At 38.0% G+C, this 26,693-nt stretch overlaps 2 protein-coding genes and 1 long non-coding RNA gene across 3 annotated transcripts in view; 1 reads left to right on the forward strand and 2 right to left on the reverse strand.

The window, feature by feature from the left end:
• Positions 1-642: 642 nt before the first annotated feature.
• On the reverse strand, positions 643-4,323 carry Or-55 (olfactory receptor 55). Its single transcript, NM_001173141.1, is given in 4 exon segments — positions 643-1,286; positions 2,487-2,701; positions 3,677-3,845; positions 4,185-4,323. Coding segments are annotated over 4 exon segments (1,167 nt in total).
• Positions 1,203-4,027, forward strand: LOC134199441 (uncharacterized). Its single transcript, XR_009973928.1, has 2 exons — positions 1,203-1,399; positions 3,781-4,027. It is a non-coding gene; the product is annotated as an uncharacterized LOC134199441 (long non-coding RNA).
• Positions 4,324-8,466: 4,143 nt separating the features above from the next.
• LOC101736582 (adenosine receptor A2b) overlaps positions 8,467-26,693 on the reverse strand; it is a 58,489-nt gene continuing 40,262 nt past the window's right edge. The window contains exons 2-3 of the mRNA XM_004930357.4: positions 10,154-10,365; positions 8,467-9,467 (exon numbers count right to left, since the gene is read on the reverse strand). Of these exons, the coding sequence (XP_004930414.1) occupies positions 8,769-9,467; positions 10,154-10,365 (911 nt within the window). The 3' untranslated portion in view covers positions 8,467-8,768. The remainder of the gene's footprint in view (positions 9,468-10,153; positions 10,366-26,693) is intronic.

Below are 26,693 nucleotides of genomic sequence, written 5' to 3' on the forward strand. Positions count from 1 at the left end.
AGTTTAGTTACAGTTTTTTTTTAGTTTACCTATGTTTTGACTACTAGTAACAAAACTAATACATAATTTTATCTTACTTTAAAATACAGATAATGTAACTGGTAAAAAAAAATTTTGCAAAGATGATTAATATTAAAAAAAGACGTCTGGCACTTGGAGACTGCCGCGGTAAAGCTGTTGCAAAGCATTTTTGATCATCTTATGCAATTACAATTAGACAATAATAATTTAATATTAAAACAATAATAAAAAGAAGACCACGCTATATTTATAAACATTAACAAAAGCAAAACATTAACTGTCCCCTTCACACTCATAAGCTAGACCGCGTGAAAGAGAGATGGGCAGACTTTTCATGATGCTCATGCTGTGCGACGTCACGCCGTGCGCTTATTCACAAACACTACACCAACGTAACGTGTGAATGTGTTGAACGCGAGCTACATAGTAGGTGTAGTGGGGTGTCAGGTTATTTTCGTTATGGAATTTCTTGATTCAGTCGCCGCGCTCAAAGCCCGCGATAGAAGCTATGCAATAGCTTAAAATATCACATGTTAAGCGTTTAAAACACTCATCTGTAAAATTAGTAAGTTTGAAGATTATACAGTTTTAATGCGAGAAGACGATATGTACATCCCTGATTTAAATCTTTAGAACAGTCACAAACTTGTAAATCAATTGCAGCGCTTCTACATACGTGTTCATGTTGACAGAAATCATTCCTAGAGCTATTATCTCCACGGGTTTCTGTGCCTGTCTCAGCATCACATGCACCAGCTTCTTTTCAGCTACACCAAAATGCTCCCAACCACAACAATATACCGCATTAATGAATTTCTCAGACGCGTTAATCACGTTTTGGCCCAGAAAACAATACAAGAAAAAAGCGAAAAAGCAATAACCTATGATATGTAAGAAGGACGGCCACTCGTGAATCGGTAAACACAAAAGCACCAATATGCTCATAGCGTTCGAAATAAAATTTATGCCTACAGGTACGCTGTACAATAACCGAAGCTCGTAAACTATTTGCAAAAGTAAAGAGTGACGATTAATTAACGAACGCAATGATTCTCTTATAATTTTTCTGTGATCCGCCAAATTGATTAAGTCAGTCAGTTTTGTCATGTCTTCTGCTAGTACAAGGAACATGACAGCAGTGTGAGCTATTAGCACTAAAAATAGTGCAGCGAAACTCATCATGACTGTAGTAGATATGAATTCGTGTATTAATACAATGATTAAACAAATTTCCGAGTTTGGTGAACTGGACAAAAGTTCTAAGCCTGAAAATAATGAATAGAATATTTATTAGTAATACCTCTTATAAGCGTTAAAACTATATTGATATTTGCAGCCGTAGCTGGTGTACGAAAATGAGATTCTTTTTCATGTGATGGTAAGCTATATCTGTCACTAATATCTATGAGCAATTTGATGGGCGAAAGGAAACAACAGCCTGAAATACACCCTGTTAAAATTCCTTCATTTCCCTTTTTCAGACTTTTCCTTCATTTTATATTAATGAAGTTTTGTATAGGATAAAATATCTGTACCAACCTACGTATTGATATAAATTGATTTAAAACATGTTTTTTTTTGTTGCTTAGACGTGTGGACGAGCTCACAGCCCACCTGGTCTTAAGTGGTTACTGGAGCCCATAGACATCTACAACGTAAATGCGCCACACACCTTGAGATAAGTTCTAAGGTCTCAGTATAGTCACAACGGCTACCCCACCCTTCAAACCGAAACGCATTACTGCTTCACGGCAGAAATAAGCGGGGCGGTGGTACCTACCCGTGCGGACTCACGAGAGGTCCTACCACCAGTAATTACGCAAATTATAATTATGCGGGTTTGATTTTTATTACACGATGTTATTCCTTCACCGTGGAAGTCAATCGTAAACATTTGTAAAGTACGTATTTCATTAGAAAAATTGGTACCCGCCAGCGGGATTCGAACACCGGTGCATCGCTATATACGAATGCACCGGACGTCTTATCCTTTAGGCCACGTCGACTTCATCATATTCATATTGTTCTAAGTTTTAAAGATTCTGTGGGTTTCCAAGTTAAATCTAAGTAACACTGCCTCGTAGTTTAGTGGTGGGATCATCTACCTTCACGGCAGTATAGAGAACAAACAGCATAATGATGTACAGTACCCGGCAATAAATATTGCACATCGATATTTAGAAAGAGACAGTCTTCTAATTTTGTTTTTGTCGTAGAGCGCTACCTGTGTGCGACGAAACACCAACGATCCGGTATCTATGGAGGCTAAAATTAAATGTCAATTAGGTAATGTGCGACAGATATTATTTAAGCAAAAATTAACCGTCTCTTTCCCGCGGTCGATTTGCAATATTTATCGGCGGGTACTGTATTTAATGTGTTGACATTATTCTAATTCACTCTAAGCACTAAGTTTTTTTTTATGTCCTACTTGAATCATTATTCAAGATGGCTAAATCACTCACCTACACAAGGAGCTAGAGAATAATCTTCCAACAGATCGTAATTACGAAATAGAAACATAAAATATATTTCCATGAAATAAAATAAAACGTAAGACGCTAGCAGCAGATGAGTTACAATTTTGAAAACCCGTCTGTACTTTGCCAGCGCGTGCTCTGATTCACAAGACAAATCTTCAATCAAATGAATCTTCTTAAGTACTGTGTTCAATAAAGATCTATAAAAAAAAACATTATAATAAAAATTTGATTACCAACCAAAAAATAGACGATCTAGTGTTTTTTGTATTATATAATCAAGGTTTGTATGTTGATTATCAGTTTTTACAAAAAATCTACAACATCTATCTATCCAAAACATGTATTTAATAAGCTTTATATTAACATAAAATATAAATTATATTTATTTATCTTTAAATCACGTACCTAGTAGTCCTACTACTAATACAATTTAGAAATAATCAATAATTACATACATACACAAACATGATTTATTCTATACTAATATTATAAAGCTGAAGAGTTTGTTTGTTTGAACGCGCTAATCTCAGGAACTACTGGTCCGATTTAAAAAATTATTTCAGTGTTAGATAGCCCATTTATCGAGGCAGGCTATAGGCTATATAACATCATGCTATGATCAATACAAGTGGAGCACCAATAAAGAATATTTCAAAATCCGGGTTATTTTTACCTTCTAAGAGCTTCCGCTGGTGCGCTGCAGAAACGGTTAGAGTTTCGCTAAAATAATGTATGACAGAATTGTTCCCCTTTAAAAGATCTAAAAAAAAGTCCGCGACAGCATATATCTAATATGTTAAGGTTGGCTCACTATAATGTTTTTTATGCTAACCAAATTTGTTATAAAATAAAGCATTATTTGTGAACTATTCCACGCGGACGAAGTCGCGGGCAAAAGCTAGTTGCATTATAAAATTTGTGTAATATTAAGTAGGAAGGGTTGTGGTAGGGCGTCTTTTGAGCCCGCACTATTAAATACCACCCTACTGATTTTTGCTGCGAATACCATCAACCTACTGATTTTAGCTGCGAAACAGAACTCGTGTCAGAAGGTGGGTAGCGGCATTTATGCGCTGTTGATGTCCATGGTCTGCAGTACCGTCGTGAGCACGTTCACTGTTTTTCGCAATATTGAAACAAACAACAAATGTATTAATTTAACACAAACTTACCTTTTTGAGAGAAACCACCAACTGTTGTTAACGATGACGAGAATCAAAGACAAATTTAAATAGCTCTTCATCAAACCGTTCATTGTGTCAACATGTTTCCACAGGTAAACAAAAATTCCGATCCCAAATACGTAGACCAGTAGAAGAATGTAAATTGTCCAGAAGAATACTGAAAAATACGCAACAAAAAAGATATCTCTTAAAGTTATAAAGAATAAGTCTCGAAACACTAAGGAGAGTGAATCAAATTATTTTCCATTAAACATGTTCTTCTTTAAACATTAATGATTTATAATTTAGAGTTCAAATTAGTCGAAATAAAACACCACATTAAAAGATAAAGCCTTGAAATCATCTTGTCTATTCTAAGATCTTATTGAGCCCATAGAAATCTCAATGTGATAGCTGCTGCTCACCCTAAAACATAAGATTGAAGTCTTCAGTAGCCCACGGTACAGCTGTCTTCCAATGAGTGTATTGTGGCAAAAATACGAAAGAAAATACGAACCACCCACTTTATCTGCTCTCAAATTAAATCCCATTAGACGCGGTAATAAATTCACGATCCACAAAGAACCATTTAAACTATAATCTTTGAAATGTTTCTGAATATCATTAATTTGTTGTTTAATTTTCAGAAAACACATGGTTTTTATGAAAACCTCACTTTATTCTATTATTTTAACAAAACACCTACAACCTCCCAAAATTTCTGTTGTAATGAACACTTATGAAGACTGACGGCTACTTAAATATTTATGATATGTTTCAAGTCAAATTTATTAGTTACTACAAAGAAAATTATAATTTAAAATACGTGAACAAGGCATCTTTCAGCTTAAAAGTATCCTGTTTAAAATGTGATCTAAAACAATTGTAATTTATAATCAATAATAAGTTATTTGGTACACGGTAAAAATATTGAGTATTTAAGAAAACTCGAATGGTGAAATAGCTGCTGAAAAATTCAATGCAATACTTTACATTTTTATTTTATTGCTTAGATGAGTGGACGAGTCACAGCCCACCTAGTGTTAAGTGGTTACTGGAGCCCATAGACATCTACAACGTAAATGCGTCACCCACCTTGAGGTATAAGTTCTAAGGTCTCAAGTATAGTTAAAACGGCTGCCCCACCCTTCAAGCCGAAACGCATTACTGCTTCAGGGCAGGAATGGGCAGGGAGGTGGTACCTACCCTGCGGACTCACAAGAGGTCCTACCATCAGTAAGAAACTCTTCAAGGACAAAGGTAACTCACAGGTATAAAACAATTATAGGAGAATAAAATTCATGTCACATAATAATAAAAGGGGAATAAAGTTCACAGTTTAAAAACCTTGGAGAAAGTTGATAGCGAGAAGAATGAGAGAGGAGAGTGAGGTATCACAGAACCATTTCGGGTTGATGCCGGGACGCAGTATCACGGACGCCATTTTTGTAATTAGCGGATTGTGCGAAAAATACCGCCGTGCACGTAAAAACTTCTGCATGGTGTTGGGCGACGAAAGTAAGGCATAGAAGAGGAGTACATGTGGCAGAGATACGAGTGTTGAGATGAATATATAGAGTGACAAAGAATGAACAAGATAAGGAATAAATATATCAGAAGAAGTATGAAAGTGATTGATAAATTAAAGAGGGGGTGCTTAGCGTGGTATGGACATGTGATGCTCACCCCGATGGAAGTTAAAGACTTGATCAAAGACCTACGTCCTCGCAAGGCTCCCGGTTCCGACGGTATATCCAACCGCGTTATTAAACTTCTACCCGTCCAACTCATCGTGATGTTGGCATCTATTTTCAATGCCGCTATGGCGAACTGTATCTTTCCCGCGGTGTGGAAAGAAGCGGACGTTATCGGCATACATAAACCCGGTAAACCAAAAAATCATCCGACGAGCTACCGCCCGATTAGCCTCCTCATGTCTCTAGGCAAACTGTATGAGCGTCTGCTCTACAAACGCCTCAGAGACTTCGTCTCATCCAAGGGCATTCTCATCGATGAACAATTCGGATTCCGTACAAATCACTCATGCGTTCAACAGGTGCACCGCCTCACGGAGCACATTCTTGTGGGGCTTAATCGACCAAAACCGTTATACACGGGAGCTCTCTTCTTCGACGTCGCAAAAGCGTTCGACAAAGTCTGGCACAACGGTTTGATTTTCAAACTATTCAACATGGGTGTGCCGGATAGTCTCGTGCTCATCATACGGGACTTCTTGTCGAACCGCTCTTTTCGATATCGCGTCGAGGGAACCCGCTCCTCCCCACGACCTCTCACAGCTGGAGTCCCGCAAGGCTCTGTCCTTTCACCCCTCCTATTTAGCTTATTCGTTAACGATATTCCCCGGTCGCCGCCGACCCATTTAGCTCTATTCGCCGACGACACGACTGTTTACTATTCCAGTAGAAACAAGTCCCTAATCGCGAAGAAGCTTCAGAGCGCAGCCCTAGCCCTAGGACAGTGGTTCCGAAAATGGCGCATAGACATTAACCCAGCGAAAAGTACTGCGGTGCTATTTCAGAGGGGAAGCTCCACACGGATTTCCTCCCGTATTAGGAGGAGGAATCTCACACCCCCGATTACTCTCTTTAGTCAATCCATACCCTGGGCCAGGAAGGTCAAGTACCTGGGCGTTACCCTGGATGCATCGATGACATTCCGCCCGCATATAAAATCAGTCCGTGACCGTGCCGCGTTTATTCTCGGTAGACTCTACCCCATTATCTGTAAGCGGAGTAAAATGTCCCTTCGGAACAAGGTGACACTTTACAAAACTTGCATAAGGCCCGTCATGACTTACGCGAGTGTGGTGTTCGCTCACGCGGCCCGCACACACATAGACACCCTTCAATCTCTACAATCCCGCTTTTGCAGGTTAGCCGTCGGAGCTCCGTGGTTCGTGAGGAACGTTGACCTACACGACGACCTGGGCCTCGAATCTATACAGAAATACATGAAGTCAGCGTCGGAACGGTACTTCGATAAGGCTATGCGTCATGATAATCGCCTTATCGTAGCCGCCGCTGACTACTCCCCGAATCCTGATCATACAGGAGCCAGTCACCGTCGACGCCCTAGACACGTCCTTACGGATCCATCAGATCCAATAACCTTTGCATTAGACGCCTTTAGCTCTAACACTAGGAGCAGGCTTAGGGACCCCGGTAACCGTACTCGTCGAACTCGACAAAGAGTTCGCCGTGCAACCTAACCCATGAATCAGCTCGCTGAGTTTCTCGCCGGATCTTCTCAGCGGGTCGCGATTCCGATCCGGTAGTAGATTCATTCGCGAAGCAGCTACTCTTGAGTTGTTAGGTCTCCTTCGGAGGCGCTCGGGCAGCTGTTAGCAAATCCCACCCCTCCTGGCTGAGCCTTTGCTCGCCCACCTGTCCTGGTGAAACTGGAAAGGCCTCCGGGCCATCAGTAATCCTTCAATCATAAAAAAAAAAAAAAAAAAAAACATGTGATGCGTAAAGAGGAGACCCATGTGACTAGGAGATGTATGGAAATGATAGTCCAAGGTGGAGGGTGAAGAGGATGACCGAAGAACACATGAATGGAGTGCATGGATGACGATATGAGAGAAAGAGGAGTGGGTGTTGAGATGACGGCTGATAGAGGAGAATGAAAAAGAATAATTCGCATAAATACGGGCAAATCTATTGTTGTAGTCAATTTTTCTTCGATTCTGAGAAAAGTCTGATTTTGAGTTACAACAGTACCGTATTATCAGTGCTATATATGAAGTAACAAGTGATTAAAATATTTAGATTAATATTAGAAGGAGAGAAATGTCGGACGTGTTATTTTCTGCCGTAGAAATAAGAATTAACTACTTAAAGCGCTAGTGCTGCGATCTCTTAGAATGTTTTGAAAACTCTGTCTGGAAAATAAGTGATTCTGATTTTAGTTATCTCGCTATCCCAAAGATGGCGTTAGTAGTGATGAAAATGAATTCGACATAAATGTGGCTTTTGAGTATGAAATTAATATTATTGATCAATACTTTAATTGAATCTTAAAATGTGAAGAGATCAGCTTGTTTATTGCTACCGATGACAAACAAGCCATGATCCACATGATCGTTAGTGTTCAGTTACTTATCATCGGTAATACCATGACACAATAATTTAACCCATCGCTACAGAGGGAATCCACAACTTGCGAATAAGGACATATCATGGCACTACAGAAACAAGGTTACAGTTGATTCCAGGCCGCATTGTATAATGTAATGGTAAAGATGAAATGATGGATTCATCTCAAATAGTTCCACAAAGTGGAAGCGCTTGGAACATATAACACTACAAAACACAGATAGTAACAAAGTCTTCTCCTACACAGAATAAAAGGATGACTGGTGGTCTATGGGCCTTTCCAGTTTCACCGGAACAGGTGGTGCAAACAAGCATAAAAATTTCATTCCTTCTTCTTTTTGTTTGTAACGTTACGAAAACCACACACACAAAATTTCGCCTACTGAGTTTCTCGCTAGATCTTCTCAGTGGGTCGCGATTCCGATCTGGTGGTAGATTCTGCGAAGCACTGGTCTTACTAGGGTTAGTAAATTCTTTTAGGTTTACCCCTAAAGTGACCTATCCATCCGGGCATAACTGGAATAGACTCTTAGGTCTCTAGCGAGCAATTAGGAAAAAAAATCAACATTGAATAAACCATTCTATCGAACCGTTATATTCTATTATTATTTTTGTTTCTAGGATATACGGAGGAACACGGTGCAAGGAGGCGGAGGGACCTAGGATATATTAAAATACATACTCTTATTTTTTCACTTTTTATTTTAAGCAACAATCAACAAATTCGCGAACATCCATAATTCAAATCCAACGGAACAATAACGTACTGATCACAAAACAACAACAAATATACATTCTAAATTTCAGAAACATTTTATTTTCACAATAATTTAATTTTATACTACAATATTACAAACATGACTAATTGTTTATCTTCTATTGTGTAAATAATGTGTATATTAATAATCTAATTTTAGTCTCACAAGGAATGTAAAGCTTCTAGTTCAAACGACGCTATACGCCGAGATAGCTCGGCAGGGCTCGGGTCAGCTATGTTCATCACTAGCACTACGCACTCTCCTAATGAAGTCTTCGACTCTTTTGTAAGGAATATTATCTGGACTGTTCTCTATGACATAAGGGCCGGTCTCGCTGAGCCTAGCATCGGGTGTAACACATCCGCTTGAACTATCATTAGCTTTCTTCAGAAACGGTTCTATATCATTGACTACAGGTACTGAAGGTGTCACCGCTCTATTTTTCTCCGCGAGACTGTTCTCCATTTCCTTTTGACGGAGCCACACAGGTGAATCTGTGTACATACGGGGACGCTCTCTCAAAGCGTTACACCTTTCCAAAGCCGGTCTCGACATAGGCACTGGCGGTCTGTAAGCAGCCGGCATCGGCACTCCGTGTCCTATCATTGTGCATATCAGACCTTTCAGGGCAGCACGAAAATCTTTAAGATGATACGCATACAACAAGGGATTGATGGCGGAATTAAGATGAGAGAAGATAATACAAAAATACGTAAGAGGGTTCGGAATGTCCAGCTCTGGCATGAATGCTTTGACAGCGTTGATGGTATAAAGTGGCATCCAGCATAGTATAAAGAAAAAAACGATGACCGCAAGGTTTTGAGTAGCTTTTACTTCGCGTTTCTGCGCCGCCCCAAGCACACGGAGCATGGTTCCACCGCCGGCGATGCGTCCGTGCCCGCCCTCGACAGTCATTACCTGGCTCAACTAGAAAAAAAATTTAGTACAACAATAAAGTTTATATTTCATTTGAGGCATGTTCACAGTAATACAAAGGAATATTGATTGATTGATGTCTTTGGTTTTTTTATCGAATCGAAATTCACTTTTGGTAGTACCTCTTGTGAGTACGCACGGGTAGGTACCACCACCCTGCCTATTTCTGCCATGAAGCAGTAATGCGTTTCGGTTTAAAGGGTGGGGTAGCCGTTGTAACTATACTTGAGATCTTAGAACTTAAATCTCAAGATGGGTGGCGCATTTACGTCGTAGATATCTATGGTCTCCAGTAATCACTTAACAATCAGGTGGGCTGTGAGATCGTCAACCTATTTAGCAATAAAAAAAAAGAAAAAAAAAACAAATAAATCTATACTAATATATAAATCTACAGTGGTTTTTTATGGATGTTCCGTTATAACTACTGAACCATGCATCCGATTGACTTGAAACTTGGTATCCATATAGAAAATAAATGTAGGTACTTAATGGATAGTCTAATATTTATATGAGTGGAGAACTCCCTAATAATAATGACAATAAATAATAATCTTAATTTTGAAATGCCCAGCGAAACAGGCGACGATACGGCTAATAACGAAAATTTCTATAGAAAATTTTACATCTTTAAAATTCAGATACCGTTACATACAAATATTAATATTTCAACGGACCTGCTTAACAACCACTCGGTAGATGTGGGCATAGAAAGCAGCTAACAAGACGCTCGGAGTCACGATTGTCGCAAAATAGAGGAACAGCAAATAATTGTAGTCCATGACGTCTACGAAATAGCATCCCGGAGCCGAGTCCACTACTGCGTGCCAACCAAACAAAGGTAGTAGTCCAACTACGGCGCCAGCTACCCAGCAAACAGAGATTATTCCTGTAAACAGAAAAAAGAAACGATTTGACACACATTCTAATCCATAGAACAGAATATTTCGTGAATAACCATTATTTAGAGAGAAAGACAGAGAGAAGAGAGAGAGAGATCACATTTTATTGCACCAAAACCACAATTAACATTCAAAAAGCAGATACATTTGTGCAATAGGCGGTTTTATCGCTAAAAGCGACCTCTTCCAGACAGCCGTTACATTTACAGAAATTCTAGAAAATATAAAAATATAGCAGGTTTGTTGCGGTGTACTATAGACAATACATTATTATAGAAAATATATACATACAATAAACAGATATAAACAGATATTTACTGACTTTCCAAACAAAGCCACTTTAAGAGCATGCGGCGATATCGTAGCCTTTTAAGTAATAAGTCATTTTCATTGTACATTTAGAGATTTAGACTATGTTTTGCCGGTCATCGTTCTCGTCGAACCCGTCGCTTGCGGAAGGGCTCGACGAATAAATTAACCCTCAGATACAGCCCACTGAGTTTCTCGCCGGATCTTCTCAGTGGGTCGCGTATCCGATCCGGTGGTAGATTCTGCGAAGCACGGCTCTTGCTAGGGTTCGTGTTAGCAACGTCGTCAGGTTTGAGCCCCGTGAGCTCACCTACTAGTTAAGGTTACGCTGATATGGCTCTCAAGGCTCTCAGCTAAGGTAGGAAAAAAAAAACTATGTTTTGTTATTGCCATCCTTAGTAAAAGAACATAAGATTTATTGAATGGTACGAGTAGTTGCAGCCGCTAATGAGGGTCAACGATTCGTGTTATGTTAATAATTCTCTTCATAATTATTATTTCTAAGCATTTCAATATATTTTTTATTGCTTAAGTGAGTGAACGATTTGAGATTGCCAACCAGGTGGACGGACATTATCAAGGAGGCCGCAAACACCAGCGTCCCGGGCGCCATTAAGCAGGCCGAATGCAGGCAACATTGGAGGAAGCTGGTGCAAAAACTGGACCAAGGTGACGACCCTCAGTAATGAGGAAACGGCAAAGAAGAAGAAGAAGAGTGAACGAGCTAACGGCCCACCATGTGTTAAGTGGTAACCGGAGCCCATAGACATCTACAACGTAAATGCCGCCTCCCACCTTGAGATATGAGTTCTTATGTCTGAGTTTTCAAAGAGCAATAAATTTATTAATTAATGTTTTAATACAGCGATACTCTAAAAATTTTTGTTATCAATATTAAATTAAACAAAAATAAAAAAATTCAGGTCACATTCGCATCGCAATCATAATAAAAGATACATAATATGTTATTCTACAAATACATATATATGTCTAGGAAGGAACATATTAAAACGTTCTAATCAAAAGGAAAACTACAATATAATATTTAAAATTAACTTTAATAATATTGTTTATAATGCTATTAACGGTACATGAAACAATGAGTATTATGATCTAATTATGAGTCCTTAAATTTAACTTAGGTATATTATGAAAAGAGAAATAAAGACAAATGTTTTTTTTTATTCTAATTAAGAACAATATTTTCGCAATGATAATAATAGCACGAAGAAACACGTCAATAACATTGATATTGTTTTTGAAGTAGATTAAGAGTCGGTTTAGTTCGGGTCACATTAATTATGTTTGTCTTATATCACATGTATTTTTGCCTTTTTAGTGGTCGTTAATATTATGAGATAACTCGGCTACGGTGATAAAAACCAGATAGAATACTAGTAGATGTCTCTTTTCAATTAGCATCTTATGGTACATGGTTCTGCTGTATTATCGGTAACATGCTTAAGCAGCAATAAACATAGCCATCCACCACGGCGGCTTCGACAACCAGGACTTCAGCTTCTCTTTTTGTGGTAGAATGACCGTTTCTTTCTTTGGTTCTGGCATCCTAGCGTATTTCACTAGAACATCGCAATCAATTTTGTTCGTGTAAGTGACTTTCGAGTGTATTTCTACAAAGCATTCCATCTTAGATGAGTTTATCGGTGGTCCGTTGACGGCCAATGGATCTACTGCATTAGTTACAGTGGTCGTGTTGCACACCGTCACATTCCATTTTACTGAGCTTTGAGAAGACGAATTGTTTGACACAGTCGAGCTCCCGTTTATACCTTGTGAAATATTTGCTTTTGAATAGACCGTGGAATTGTCACTTGCGGTCATATTATTTTTGGTTACATTGAAACTATTCACGGTTGCATTTGTTAAAGTAGCGTTTTGTGACACTGTTAAATTCTTAGGATTAACTTCTATCGATACATTTGACGGATTGGCACTTACAATAGTCGAAGTATTCGTTGTGCAAACGGTCACATTAGTGGTTTTAACTTCATGACTTCCCTGTGTAAACGTGGACACTATCTCACAGGGCACTTTTAAAGATTGCACATTGCCATTTTCTTTCACTTTCAAAACACACGTAGTTTCGTCTTTAACGTAATTGTTTGTGACGTAAGTGTTTCCAGTTGTGCCATAATATCTGTTTCGATAATAATGATCATTGTAGTAATGCTCCTGGTAATGATGGCTATGCGAGCGGCCCATGTTATACAGAGCTAGGCCAGTTAGCAAATCTCGGTAAGGGCTATCAGAATTACGATACTCATGAACATAAACATACTGTGGAGACGTATAATATGAGCGATGAGGGATATATGTAGCGTGCGAACCGTAGTTGTTGTAGCCATGTGAAGACCCATACGTTGGAGTATGGGAACTATGTGAGATGTAGCTGGGTTTGTAGCCCGATGAGGTATAACTTGGCTTACTTCCAGATCCTGACAATCCAGATATTGATGAAGGGTAGCTTGGTTTGCTTCCTGATCCGTACAGCCCAGATCCTGATGAAGGATAACTAGGTTTACTACCCGAGCCTGAAGACCCGAACCATGATGACGAATAGCTTGGCTTACTTCCAGATCCTGACAATCCTGATCCAGACGAAGGATAGCTCGGCTTACTTCCAGATCCTGACAATCCCGATATTGATGAAGGATAGCTTGGTTTGCTTACAGATCCTGATAGCCCAGATCCTGATGAGGGATAGCTCGGCTTACTTCCAGACCCTGATAATCCCGATATTGATGAAGGATAGCTCGGCTTACTTCCAGATCCTGACAATCCCGATATTGATGAAGGATAGCTCGGTTTACTTCCAGAGCTTGATGACCCGAACCATGATGAAGAATAACTTGGTTTACTTCCGGATCCTGACAATCCTGATCCAGATGAAGGATAGCTCGGCTTACTTCCCGAGCTTGATGACCCGAACCATGATGAGGAATAACTTGGTTTACTTCCGGATCCTGACAATCCTGATCCAGATGAAGGATAGCTCGGCTTACTTCCGGAACTGCTCGAGTACGACGGTGAGTAACTATGACTCCCAAAACTGCTCGAGTACGACGGTGAGTAACTATGACTCCCATAACTACTCGAAGATGGCTTATAACTTGACCTTGAGCCATAACTCTTTCCATAGGATGAGGAACTCCTTCCACTACTACCGGATCTACGACATTGCACAATATATGCACTAAAACACAAAACTAAGAGGCACAACAAAATAGTTCTGTTGGCCATTTTGATGGTAGATTCTACGCTACACTACGGTTCAAAGGCCCGGACTTGTTTGGGAGCACACGTTTTAATCGTTGGTTTTATTCAAAACATCTCTGAACTAGTGTGTGTGTGTGTTGACGTCATGTTGGCTAATGGATACGCTGAAATACATTTACGGGGAACACATATAATGATCTCGCTCTGTTTCGCGTACGAGAGATAAGTTCGGTCCAGAGGTGAAGTAAACAACATGATACTGGCCCCGCTTCTATGTGTTTGCCGATTACGGTCTGACACGGAAAATATTGAACAATTTTTTTGGGCGCACACTTCAAATTCGTGCGCTATACGCTCGCGAAATTAATTTTATTGAACTCAACAAAAAACTATTCGGATAAAAGGTCACACTACATTGGCGCTGACAGAATACCAAAATATGTATCTACTAGCGGCCCGCTCCGACTCCGCTCGGGTCTTTGTTGAAAATTTGAACGACGTTGTTTTATTTTTTTAAATAAAAGAACACTTATGGCGGCATAACTATAACAGTTAGACATGCTGTCGCGACACTTTTTGTACATAATAATGTGTTCTACAAAATCGTAGTACATTATTTTATTCTATCATCAATAGTTTTCGCAGGACACGCGATGTAAAGAATATTTTAGGTAATTTTTTTAAACCTTGGTTTACATTATAGGAGTTTTAGTAAGGTTCACTAATTTTTTTTTAAAAAAATTATATCCTGTATCACTCAGGAATAATGTAGCTTTCAAACAGTGAAACATTTTTTCAAATCTGTTCAGTAGTTTCAGAGCTTATTCAATACAAACAAACAAACAAATATTTCCTCTTTATAATATTAGTATAGATGTTTGAGAGTAGAAACGTATTTAAAGCGCTGCACAGAAAATTAATGGCATTTTGATGGGCGTGGCTAGCCACTCGGTATCAAGTAGTTACCGAAGGGCAGCCACATCACAACCTAAATCAACACATCTTCTGATATGGGCTGCAACTCTCAAATGTATTGCATAACGTCTGACCCTCTAATCGAACCGATACACCCTAATTGCTTAACGGTGGTAATGAACGCGATGTTAAAAACCACTCATGAAACGTCCGTCCCAGTTAATACCATATTTATATTTTGTTTTATTAACGCACCACCCGCCACCAAAACTGAGTTCAACATTTCATTCCCGGAACGTTTCCAAAGATCATTTTTGACACATACCATCTGACCGTTTGTTCATAAGCGCTATGACTTGGTATGATTACAATTATACAAAATTTAATCAATTAAATATGTACTTTCATTCTTTTTATTGGAAAACTAGCTGACCTGGCAGACTTCGTAGTGCCTCAATCGATAAATAAAAGAGGTATTTTGTATAAAATAAACTTAAAACAAACAAAAGGAATCCGCCCGACGGAGGACACATCAAAGGAAAAACAAAATTGTAATTTTTATTTAATTCCGAGCATTTTCATATTTATCTACCTTTTAAACCTCTGGACTTCCACAAATAATTCAAGACCAAAATTAGCCAAATCAGTCCAGCCGTTCTCGAGTTTTAGCGAGACTAACAAACAGCAATTAATTTTTATATACTTATTCATTCTAATAGAAGCTATGCGTTTGCAAATGTAACACTTGGTTGAAATAATATTAATATGGTATTTAAAAACTAACCTGCCTTCATAACTTTTTAAACGTGAATTAAGATATTACCATAGTAAATTACCATTCAATACGTAATTATTGTGAAAAATTGCATTAATTCATCGTGTACCTTGATTTTATGCTTGGTGAACCAATTACTTTATTACAAATAAGACTTTAGTTATTTTTATTCAATAATCGAAAGAACTAGCTCGCATTTAAATGTAAATAAAATTATACTTTGTATATTCAAACAATGGATTGTTAATGGTGATCTAATAATCATTTTCAACTTGTATACACTTCAATGGAGGCTCCGTCGTCTATTATATTACGTTTGCTTAAACGCGGACTTAACTGTCACGACAATCAGTTACAATCATGCCGCCATCGTAACTGCACCACGATTAAAATGTTACTGGTTTTTTTAATCATTCTTATTCTACCTGAGGCGTTATGCAGTGAAGCGAACAACAAACCTGTCAGGCCCTATTCGTTCCCGATACCATTCGAGCTGCCGACCCGCAACGACCGCTCGGAGCAATGCTGGCTGAGAATCGAAGATCTAGAAATTACGGAGACAGTTTCGGTGTACTGTTTCATCGTTCACTCGTTCCTCCGGAGCCACATACGAAACTACAACAGTAAAAAAGTGTCTGAAGACGGCGTCGATGTGATCCTATGGATTGAAGACCCCAGGATTGCAGATGAAGAAGTTATCAGTAAGCCCCCTGAATCCATTAATGCTATAAAAGACTGGCGTGTGACCACAATACTGGATCCGATCACTCGCATGAGGCTGTACGTGACCAAGAATGCTCAATGCAAGATCATACTGTACAGCAGAGAGGCTATGACAAATTATCAAGTGGACTGTGAACAAATTTTGTACTATATTAACGATAAAACAACTGGAAATGCAATTTTGAAACGTGCTAATAACTTTGTTCTCGTAACGAGTTTTTTTGTTGTTTTTTATTTATTTTTATTTATTGAACTATAACTGTGACTTTTTAATTAATAGGATGCCGATCCAATTAAGTTTAACCAAAAAAATAAACAGTAAATCGTGAGCTGTTGAACACTTGTTTCTAATAATTCAATCGACTCGCCCAAATGTATATACAATTGTAATTTATATTTATCTAAAAGTAAGATTCGGTGTTACGCAATAAACATTTGTCATTGAACTGATAGTAACTGTCAAGTAATTACAAGTACGTATCGTTTTCTGCGTGTTTTTTTTTTCTCTTGTACCAAATAATTTATTCAATTTAATATCATCAATGGCTACAACAAACGGCAATGAAGCTATTACGGTTGGCGAATGAAGGTCGTAACGACAACAATTAGTTCCGATTCAGTCGCTTCGAACTGTTTAAAGAAGCATACGATGTTACAATAAGAATTGGCAAATGGCTTTAGCAACTTGAGTCTTTTTTTTATAAATTCGACGCATCCTATTGACTAAAACTTAAATATGTTTAGTGTAATAAGTAGGTGGTAGTTAGTAAAGATACTTAATTGCATCTAATCGAGATTAAGACAAAAGAAAATGGAAAGGTTCACCTTAGTGCCTTTTTTGGAAATTACCTGGATTGTATTTTAACAAAACCGTTTTTCGGACAATGATTCATTTAAATTGCTATACCATATCCCTGCGATCGAGAATAAAAATTAAACTACAAAAACTAACTATGAATTGATTATTTTGAAAAAATAATATCTCCCGTCCGCGCGTTGCTGGAATCGTCCATTAAGCCACCAACGAATAAGTGGGGGAAAACATTTTTTTATATATAAATTTTTATATAGTATTTTTTTTTAAATTATCTTATTTTTTTTTTATAAATATTCTACTATATTATACTTATATATATAGATTTTAATGGAAATATAAAGAAATTAAAGATTTTAATAAATCAAGAAAGTTTGGATGAAAAAGTTTCCTTCCGAAACAGATGAACTAACCAATTCGAATTTATTGACTAAATGCTTAGCAATCATTACCATAAGGAAATCTCTGCTTACTTTGGATATTTAAAAAGGGATTTTTTCATTCACATAATGTTAAGTGAAAACAGACAACCAAAGCACCTTGAGACAATAAGGTTGAAGTCTCCATTGTATTATAGAACGGCTAGGGTGCGAGCCCTTCAAACCGGAACGTATACACCATTATTTTATAACTAGTACAAAAATTTTAAGGACATATTAGGGAAGACATTATTATCATATATGTGACGGAAAAATCTCATAATACCTTTAAATAGCAAAGTTATTATCATTTGTTTATTGTAAAAAATCTCACTGAAATCATGGACATATTACTTTACAATCCATTCATTAGTTCATTGAACTTCATTGATGGTATTCCATCCTACTCATTCGCATTCGTACTGTCGCACTTGTGACGTAGATGGCCTTAGACAATAAAATGAAACAAAAGAACATGTGATGTAGTTACCTACTTTATTTAATTTTATAAATTCTAACCTCTCCGTCATATTCATCCGGGCTTAGGACCGGCAAAATTACCTTTTTACAATTAATTAAATACGTATGTGATTAGAAAACAATAAAATAAGGTATTCTGCACTAAAAGAAAAGAGAAATTTTGGCATAATTATGAAGTTAGAATCAGGTGCTATTTACAATAATTATTTACATAGGTATTATTTACTAAACTTACAAGTATTTCAATTGTCCTTCGAAATGTCCGCCACTATTGTTAATACACAGACGGGCTCGTTTCATTAAATTGTTTTTAACGAGAGAAGTACGCTTCTGTCTTTTCACTTCGTGAATAGCGTCCAATATGCGCTGTTTTAATCGTTCGAGCCTAATTCGCTCGCTTCTGTGCACACGTCTCTTAATTTCACTCCACAAAAAGAAGTCCATGGGCGTTAATTCTTGAGATTTCCTGTAGTGATATGGATGTAATCCAGCCTTATTAATAATCTTCCAGGCACAGGACTGGCTGATGTTAAACCGTCGATCAGCGACATTTGTACTCCGCCGGGGATCCTCTTCAAAATACGCTAGTACATCGTCGTACAGATTTTGTGACAACGCCGGTCTTCCTCGTTCTTGACGTACGTAGGTGACCGTGCGTGGAATGAACCGCGATCTAGTAAACGCTGGTAAGCATTTACCACTGTTCGCACATTTGGCTGTCGAGCGTTTGGGTGTCTTCCCTGTACATACGTACAGCTGCACTCGCGTTTTCTCCACTCAAAAAGTACGCACGAAGCATAGCTACATACTCCCGTGATGTGAACTGATAAGCCATCGCGTCAGGGAAAACTTAAACAAACAACTGTTGCAACGAAAAAAAGCATGCGCACACTTCCGATAACAATTTAGCACTGTTTTTTGTCGTTGTTGCGTCGGGGCGCGGCGCGGGCGCAGAGGGACAAGGGGTGGTTGGTGTGCTTCGACTTGAGTTTCCCAGAATTTATCAATGGAGCAGCGCCCCGTAGGTACCCAAACCCCGCCGCACGTACCTACTATCGGTCATTGATTGATTTTTTTTATAATTATTTAGCATTTACCAGTTATTACGTATTTTTGTGGACAGTTTTGAGACTTAGTGTTTTTCATTTTTTAACTACACAAATATATGTATATAATATGATTAGTTAGTAATAGTAATATGATTAGTTAAAGATACTTAGAGCCCAGTTAAATTTTTTGTACTAATTAAAAAATAGGGGTGTATAACTCTTTGGCGGAAGTAACCAAATAAAAATCGTGAACAAGCGCTTACTAATTTGTCAATAATATATCTATGTCTGTCTAATGACAATTATGTCAATGTCTTTATGTCAAAGTACAATATATCTTTTATTCTTTTTTATACTTATTGTACACAAAAAGAAAATACAATAAAAACAGATTTAAATAATGTCTAAATACTATGTACAAAGGGGAGCTTAACTCATTCATGAGTTTTCTTCCAGCAAACCATTATCAGAGAGAAATACAATGTATAAGATGCTTTGTTCGCCCTGAATATCATATGAAGAAATTAACAATGATTTTATATATTATACATTTTTGGTTGTCAAATAAAGCGAGACTAATTCCCGCCAAAATTTACATACATTTCAGAATTGAAACATGCAATTTAAATATTATTTGTTCGGGTAAGTAAGGTATTTTGCTCGAAGTCTGCACGTGTATAGCGTTTTGTTTATTTATACCCGATTTATACTCGTATCTATCTATAGCTGAAACTAAAATGAAATCAAATGAAGTCTTTCCCATTTCTATATTAGTAATAATGAGTAAACAAAAAATGAAAATGTTAATTGAAAAAAAATAGTGTAATATTGATTATTTTCCGTTTCATTAGGTAACTTAAATACTAATATTTCGTTCGGTTATCGAAAATCGTGGACATAATTAAAATTAATTATACGGCTTATTCTCACGTTTGTTCTTTTCATATTAGTTTCTAACATTTTAGTTTTGGTGGCTACGAACGACTTAGGTGAACAACACCTTAGTCGGTTGTCAACAATTAAATATTGTACTAACTTAAATATTGAATATATTCATTGAGTTTAATTCAATAAATTTCATGACTAATACACGTATTCGAGATCACATAAATAAATAAATAAACTTTATAAGTCGTCGTGGCCTAAAGGATAAGACGTCCGGTGCATTCGTTGTTGCGATGCACCGATGTTCGAATCCCGCAGGCGGGTACCAATTTTTCTAATGAAATACTTACTTAACAAATGTTCACGATTGACTTCCACGGTGAAGGAATAACATCGTGTAATAAAAATCAAACCCGCAAAATTATAATTTGCGTAATCACTGGTGGTAGGACCTCTTGTGAGTCTGCACGGGTAGGTACCACCGCCCTGCCTATTTCTGCCGTGAAGCAGTAATGCGTTTCGGTTTGAAGGGTGGGGTAGCCGTTGTAACTATACTGAGACCTTGGAACTTATGTCTCAGGGTGGGTGGCGCATTTACGTTGTGGATGTCTATGGGCTCCAGTAACCACTTAACACCAGGTGGGCTGTGAGCTCGTCCACCCATCTAAGCAATAAAAAAAAAACTTATAAATAGACCTTTAAAAAAAACAGTAAAATATTACGCCAAATCTAACACTATAATTTGAATAAAACGGTATTATATTCCTCTACAGTCTCGAGGTTTTATGAACATCCAATCAGAAAAGCGCTCAAAGTACTTTAGTTAGCTTGTTAACATATTTTATAATTAAATTAGTTTCAACACAACTGAAAAAATAAAGTGCAAGACATGTTTATTTCCAGCAGTACGCTTATTACATTAATTGTCGAAGAAAAATAGCTCTCAAAGCTAACGATATAACGGTAAGTTTTGCTCAAGCCGTAATCGCACTTAACACCTTGCGTAAGCGTAATCCGTTTTATACGATACGTGGACGGCTTATTATTTTGTTATAAATTAGCAAGCACGGCAGAGTTTGCTGTGCTCTGAAAATAAATAAAAAATCCTGGAATCTGATCTCAGTACTAACCATTGGATATAATTGTAGCAAGCATGGCAGAGTTTGCCGTGCTCTGAAAATAAATAAAAAATCCAGGAATCTGATCTCAGTGCTAACCATTGGATATAATTGTAGTTCCATGAAGAAACCCATTCAAACAAAACAAGAAAATAATGTGAATTACGTTGTAAGATTCCGTTGGGTGGATATGGAGATCAAACTGATAAAAAATCGCATACCGTCGCCCATGGACTACAGCAATGCCAGGGGCAGAGCCAAGCCGCTGCCTACAGCTTAATACTCTCCACAAGCCTCGTTTGAAGAAGGACATGTCATAGCGCCAAGGGCGGATCCAGCTTTGGCGCCAGGAGGGGGTCACATAGTCAAATTTAGATGCGTTCGTTCCCAAGCGTTTGCCATTATACAAAGTTATTATATTTAATTAATTAAATATTGAAGGTATGTAGTTACATAAAATCTGTATGGTGACAAAATATATAAATAAAATCATTATATTCAATTAGTTGTCCACCTAAGTCCTGGAACCAGCTCAGGGGGTGGTCATGACCCCCATGACCCCCCCCCTGGATCCGCCATTGCATAGCGCTCGGCAAAAACCATGGAGGGGAGCTCATTCCATAGCCGGATGGTACGTGGCAAAAGAGACCTCTGGAAACGCACTGGATGACCGCAGTGGCTCCAGGTAATATGGATGAACACTATTCCGGTGGCGGGTGGTACGATGGTAAAAACGAGATGATGGTATCAAACTATCAATATTAAAGTACAACGGCTCACTGTTTCACTGTTCAAATTGGAACGCATAACTGCTTCAATGATGGTAGTCACATATGCGAACAAGATGCGCTACCGTCAGTACTACTGTTCAGTCAAAATAAGCTATTTATACACTCAATTATCTTTTTATCACGTTCATTGTACGCTGAGCTATTCGACCTTACGGCCAGAACAATTAACACAATTAAAAGCGTCACAAATTAACAGAATCGAAAAGTTCGCGGTTAAATCAAATAAAAACTCAACAAATGATACTTAACTTCAAAATTCACTGATAATAAAATTACGAATACTCAATGAATGATTAAAAAAACGCCTTGTATTTACGAATGAAAGATTTGCGTCTTGATCTCTTCACTGCTTTATCTAATTTTTAATCTTACGTTCCGAATCCTTAAAACCCATCACGTCTATAACTCGTGATCATCTATATTGACGTCATCTAATTATTATTGTAACTGTTATCGAGGGCAAAGTGTAGGAGCACTAAATTTCGTTAAAAATAATTAATTCTTGTCAATCAAATATTTCACTATTTCTTCTTATGTAGACGCTCGGCGAAATTTAGAGCCGGATTGTTGTATGTCTATAATAATTACATAGTTAATTTTCCGCAGAGAAAAAACAAATTGTACAAAAGTAGATGTAATTGAAGACCACACAATTACGTTTGAATAAGAAGCCAATTTAAAAATGTGTTTTTTTTTTATTCAATCTGTGTTTCAGACGACAGTAAACGTTGTGGCTCTAGAGTTCTTAACATTAATCGCTAAGTAATTAATTGTCACATCATTTAGTTAAAGTTTATAGTAATTTGCTATCTTGAAATTGACGTCCGAATAGTGTATTTAAAGTCAGAAAATAATCTAAGTTGTATTTTGTATATGAATAAGTCATGTTATATATAATACGGCAAGGTGGGTGGCGCATTTACGTTGTGGATGTCTATGGGCTCCAGTAACCACTTAAGACCAGGTGGGCTGTGAGCTCGTCCACCCATCTAAGCAATAAAAAAATAAAAAGAATTTGTACAGAAAGGTACTGATTGCGTGTTAAAAAAAATTGAAGAATCGCGCACAGTCAAACTAATTTTATTAGAAATACTTTTTTAGGAAGAACCGCCAGACTAGCACTTATGCGTTGAGGTAAGTGGAAAGTGGAACGTGTCACGCATGAGACATGAGACAAAAATTAACCTCCCCCTACGACACCGGGCCTCGCGGTCGGTGAGCGATCCGTAACCCGCGTAGACATTACCGCAAACACAGAACCTCGAGATAGTCCTCTGGGTCATAACAAGTGTGGATTGGTGTTATCCGTGATCCGATTCAATTCCTTATCCTTAGTCACAGCTCGGCGCTCTACCGATCCATTAACGGTGCTTTTAGGTACCACAAGCACCTCGTCGAACCCGTCGCTTGCGACGAAGGGCTCGACGAGTGAATTAACCCATAGACACAGCCCACTGAGTTTTTCATCGGGTCTTCTCGCGTTTCCGATCCAGTGGTAGATTCGGCGAAGGACTGCTTTTGCTAGGGCCAGTGTTAGTAACACTCCCGGTTTGAGCCCCGCGAGCTCACCTACACATCAAGGAGAACCTGAAATAGCCTCTCAAGGCTATCAGCATAAGAAGGAAAAAAAAGACGTTGTAAAGGTTTCTGGGAGCAATATGCATAAAGAAGCTAAATATGGTCAAGTAATAAATGCAAATATCCCGCTAAAAAAATAATTTATCTACTATCTATCATATCTACTTTTGCTAAACATTTCTTTTTGTGTACAAACTTCCACTTGGCGATCACCCATACCATTAACTATATTATAAAATTCATAAAAAAAATAACTACATCATTTACATTTACATCAGACGTAGAACAAAAGAAATGAATCTGTATGAAACTGCTCTTTTTCAATAATATCATGTAAACAAAAAATACTGTACGTGGTACAGCCACGTTATTGTTTTTGCGTCCATTGTTGTTTTTGCCAAATCCTTTGCAAATTAATGAAACGTGACCGCAGAATGAGAGTTCGGATTATATGTATTTGTGTCATAGCAAACCTGAATAGTTGTGTTTGATATGCGTTATTACGGGACGCCGGACGGAAATGATTATTTGGAAAAATGGATCGTGATTTATACTTACCATCATAATATGACATGCCTAATATCATAGTCACAGTGAAGTGACAGCTTACATAGCCTATGCATCAGCCCGCTGAGTTTCTTGCCGTATCTTCTCAGCGGATCGCGGTTCCGATCCGGTAGTAGATTCATTCGCGAAGCAGCTACTCTTGTGCTGTTAGATCTCCTTTGGAGGTGCTCGGCTATCTGTTAGCAAATTCCACCCCTCCTGGCTGAGCCCTTGCTCGCCCACCTGTCTTGGTGAAACAGGAAATTCCTCCGGGCTACCAGTATCCCTCAACCATAAAAAAAGCTTACAAAAAATAAAATAACAAAATTTACAATATTAATATAATATTGGCTGTTTATCAAATACAAAAAACTATTATGCATAACGACACTACCATCAAAAGTGTAGAAATGTGAGCGTTAAAGACACCAAAATGTATCTTCTAGACCACTACACTTCCTTACACTTGTTTTTAAATCAACTTCAATTTTGATTAGTATTACACGAAATATTTTTTTAAATCCATTTTAATGTTATAAAGACGGAAGGAACCTTGTCTCTTTGTTACGCTCTAACGGAAAAACAATTAATAGTTTTTCTACATAATTTAGAATTATAGTGATATTCATTTAGAATCACCAAACAACCCGATTTTTTTTTTTATTTACGTCTCTATGACGTCAAATATAGTATAAAATTTCGCGTGCAAATTCTTAAAATTCTTCTTTTGAGAAGACTACCAAAAATATGCTTTGAGGGATTCTTTGAAGTTACATTTGTCCTTACTCGTACAGGTCCTTAGTAGAATTTCCACTACTAATAACCATAATTTGTCCGTAGTAGTATCATTTCTCTTATTTGCCTACCAAGTTTTACCTTTAACTCTTTATTTCGAATACTGGCAGCAATGCAAATATTTTGTACCACCGCCCTACCGATTTTTGCGATTTTCACGCCTTCTAGTTTGAAGGCGACTACACCCGTTATACTAATTAATTGGTGGATCAAACTTTGCGGTAAGGTAAATCTAGCGGTTGTGCCAAGGTTACAAAATATTATAACAATAACAAGTTAAAACAGTCAACTAAACACCGTTATTTCCTTATTCGATAATGTAGGCTGAATTCTGTTTTGTGTAGAGGATAATACTTAAATATATTGCTAATTAACTTTATATTATATTAATAACATATAATATCTACGTCGCGACGTAGGACATGACTGGAAGTTTGTAAGAAGGTATAATAGAGCAACAAAATTTAACATTAATAACGTTGTTACAATTAAAATAGAAACAAGAAGGCATATCCTTGGTACTGGTTGTAGGACCTCTTGTGAGTCCGCACGGCTAGGTACCACCACCCCGCCTATTTCTGCCGTGAAGCAGTAATGCGTTTCGGTTTGAAGGGTGGGGTAGCCGTTGTAACTATACTGAGATCTTAGAACTTAGTCTCAAGGTGGGTGGGGCATTTGCGTTGTAAATATCTACGGGCTCCAGTAACCACTTAGCACCAGGTGGGCTGTGAGCTCGTCCACCCATCTAAGCAAAAAAAAAAATTAAAATATCCAGGGATACGTTAGTACAGTACCCGGCAACAAATACTCTACATCGACTTTTGCAAAGAGACTATCAGCTCATTTCGACTGTAGAGAGAGCATTATCACTGTCGCATAAAAAATAGTCTGACATCTATTAGGACCGTACACTACGGCACTTGAACAACGACTGGCAAAAGTCACATGGGTCGATGTGCCATTATCAACATTTATTTATTTACATATTCAGTCTCTCCAGGTCTTCCAATCCCGTTTCTGTGGGATAGCTGTCGGAGTACCTTGATACGAGTAGAATGCTAATTTACGCGGCAACCTAAATTTACAACTGATACGTCGGCATCTTAAGGAAGCGTCAGAACGCTACTTCCTTAAAGCGGCGCGACACTATAACCCTATTATCATGGCTACCGGTTATTACATATTCGACCCTGATTCCGGGGCAACGCAAAAATATGTCTTGTCGGATCCCCCTGATTTTGTTTTTGTGCTTTTAGGCTCTTCAAGCACCAATTACAACAAAGAGCTTAACGTGCAAACTAGCCCATAGACACAGCCCAGTTTCTCGCCGGCACTTCACGTCGGTCGCGTTTCCGACCCGGTGGTAGATTCTGCGAAGTACTGCTTTTGCTAGGACCAGTGTTAGCAAACTCTCTCAGGCTGGCCCAGTGAGCTTACCTACTAGTAGGTTAGTAGCTGAAATAGCCCCCTAGGCTATCAGATTCGGCAAATAAAAATGTAGATGAGTTTTTTTTTTTTTTTCCTACCTATGCTGATAGCCTTGAGAGGCTATTTCAGCTTCACCCTAACGTGTGTAGGTGAGCTCACGGGGCTCAAACCGGAGAGTTGCTAACACTGACCCTAGCAAGAGCAGTGCTTCGCAGAATCTACCAACGGATCGGAAACGCGACCCACTGAGAAGATCCGGCGAGAAACTCAGTGGGCTGTAGATGAGTAATTCGTAGAAGAATTTCTCGAAGATCGAAATCGAAAAATACCCGATTAGATCCCGACATACCGAATTTGTTAACCACAGCACTTTGTTACCTTATTTATTTTTACGTTACGAGGAAGTACATAATTATGTAAACAAATTGCAATTATTTAAAGCTTTAATTAACT

This window comes from Bombyx mori, chromosome 10, assembly GCF_030269925.1.
Source record: "Bombyx mori chromosome 10, ASM3026992v2".
NCBI classification, from domain to species: domain Eukaryota; kingdom Metazoa; phylum Arthropoda; class Insecta; order Lepidoptera; family Bombycidae; genus Bombyx; species Bombyx mori.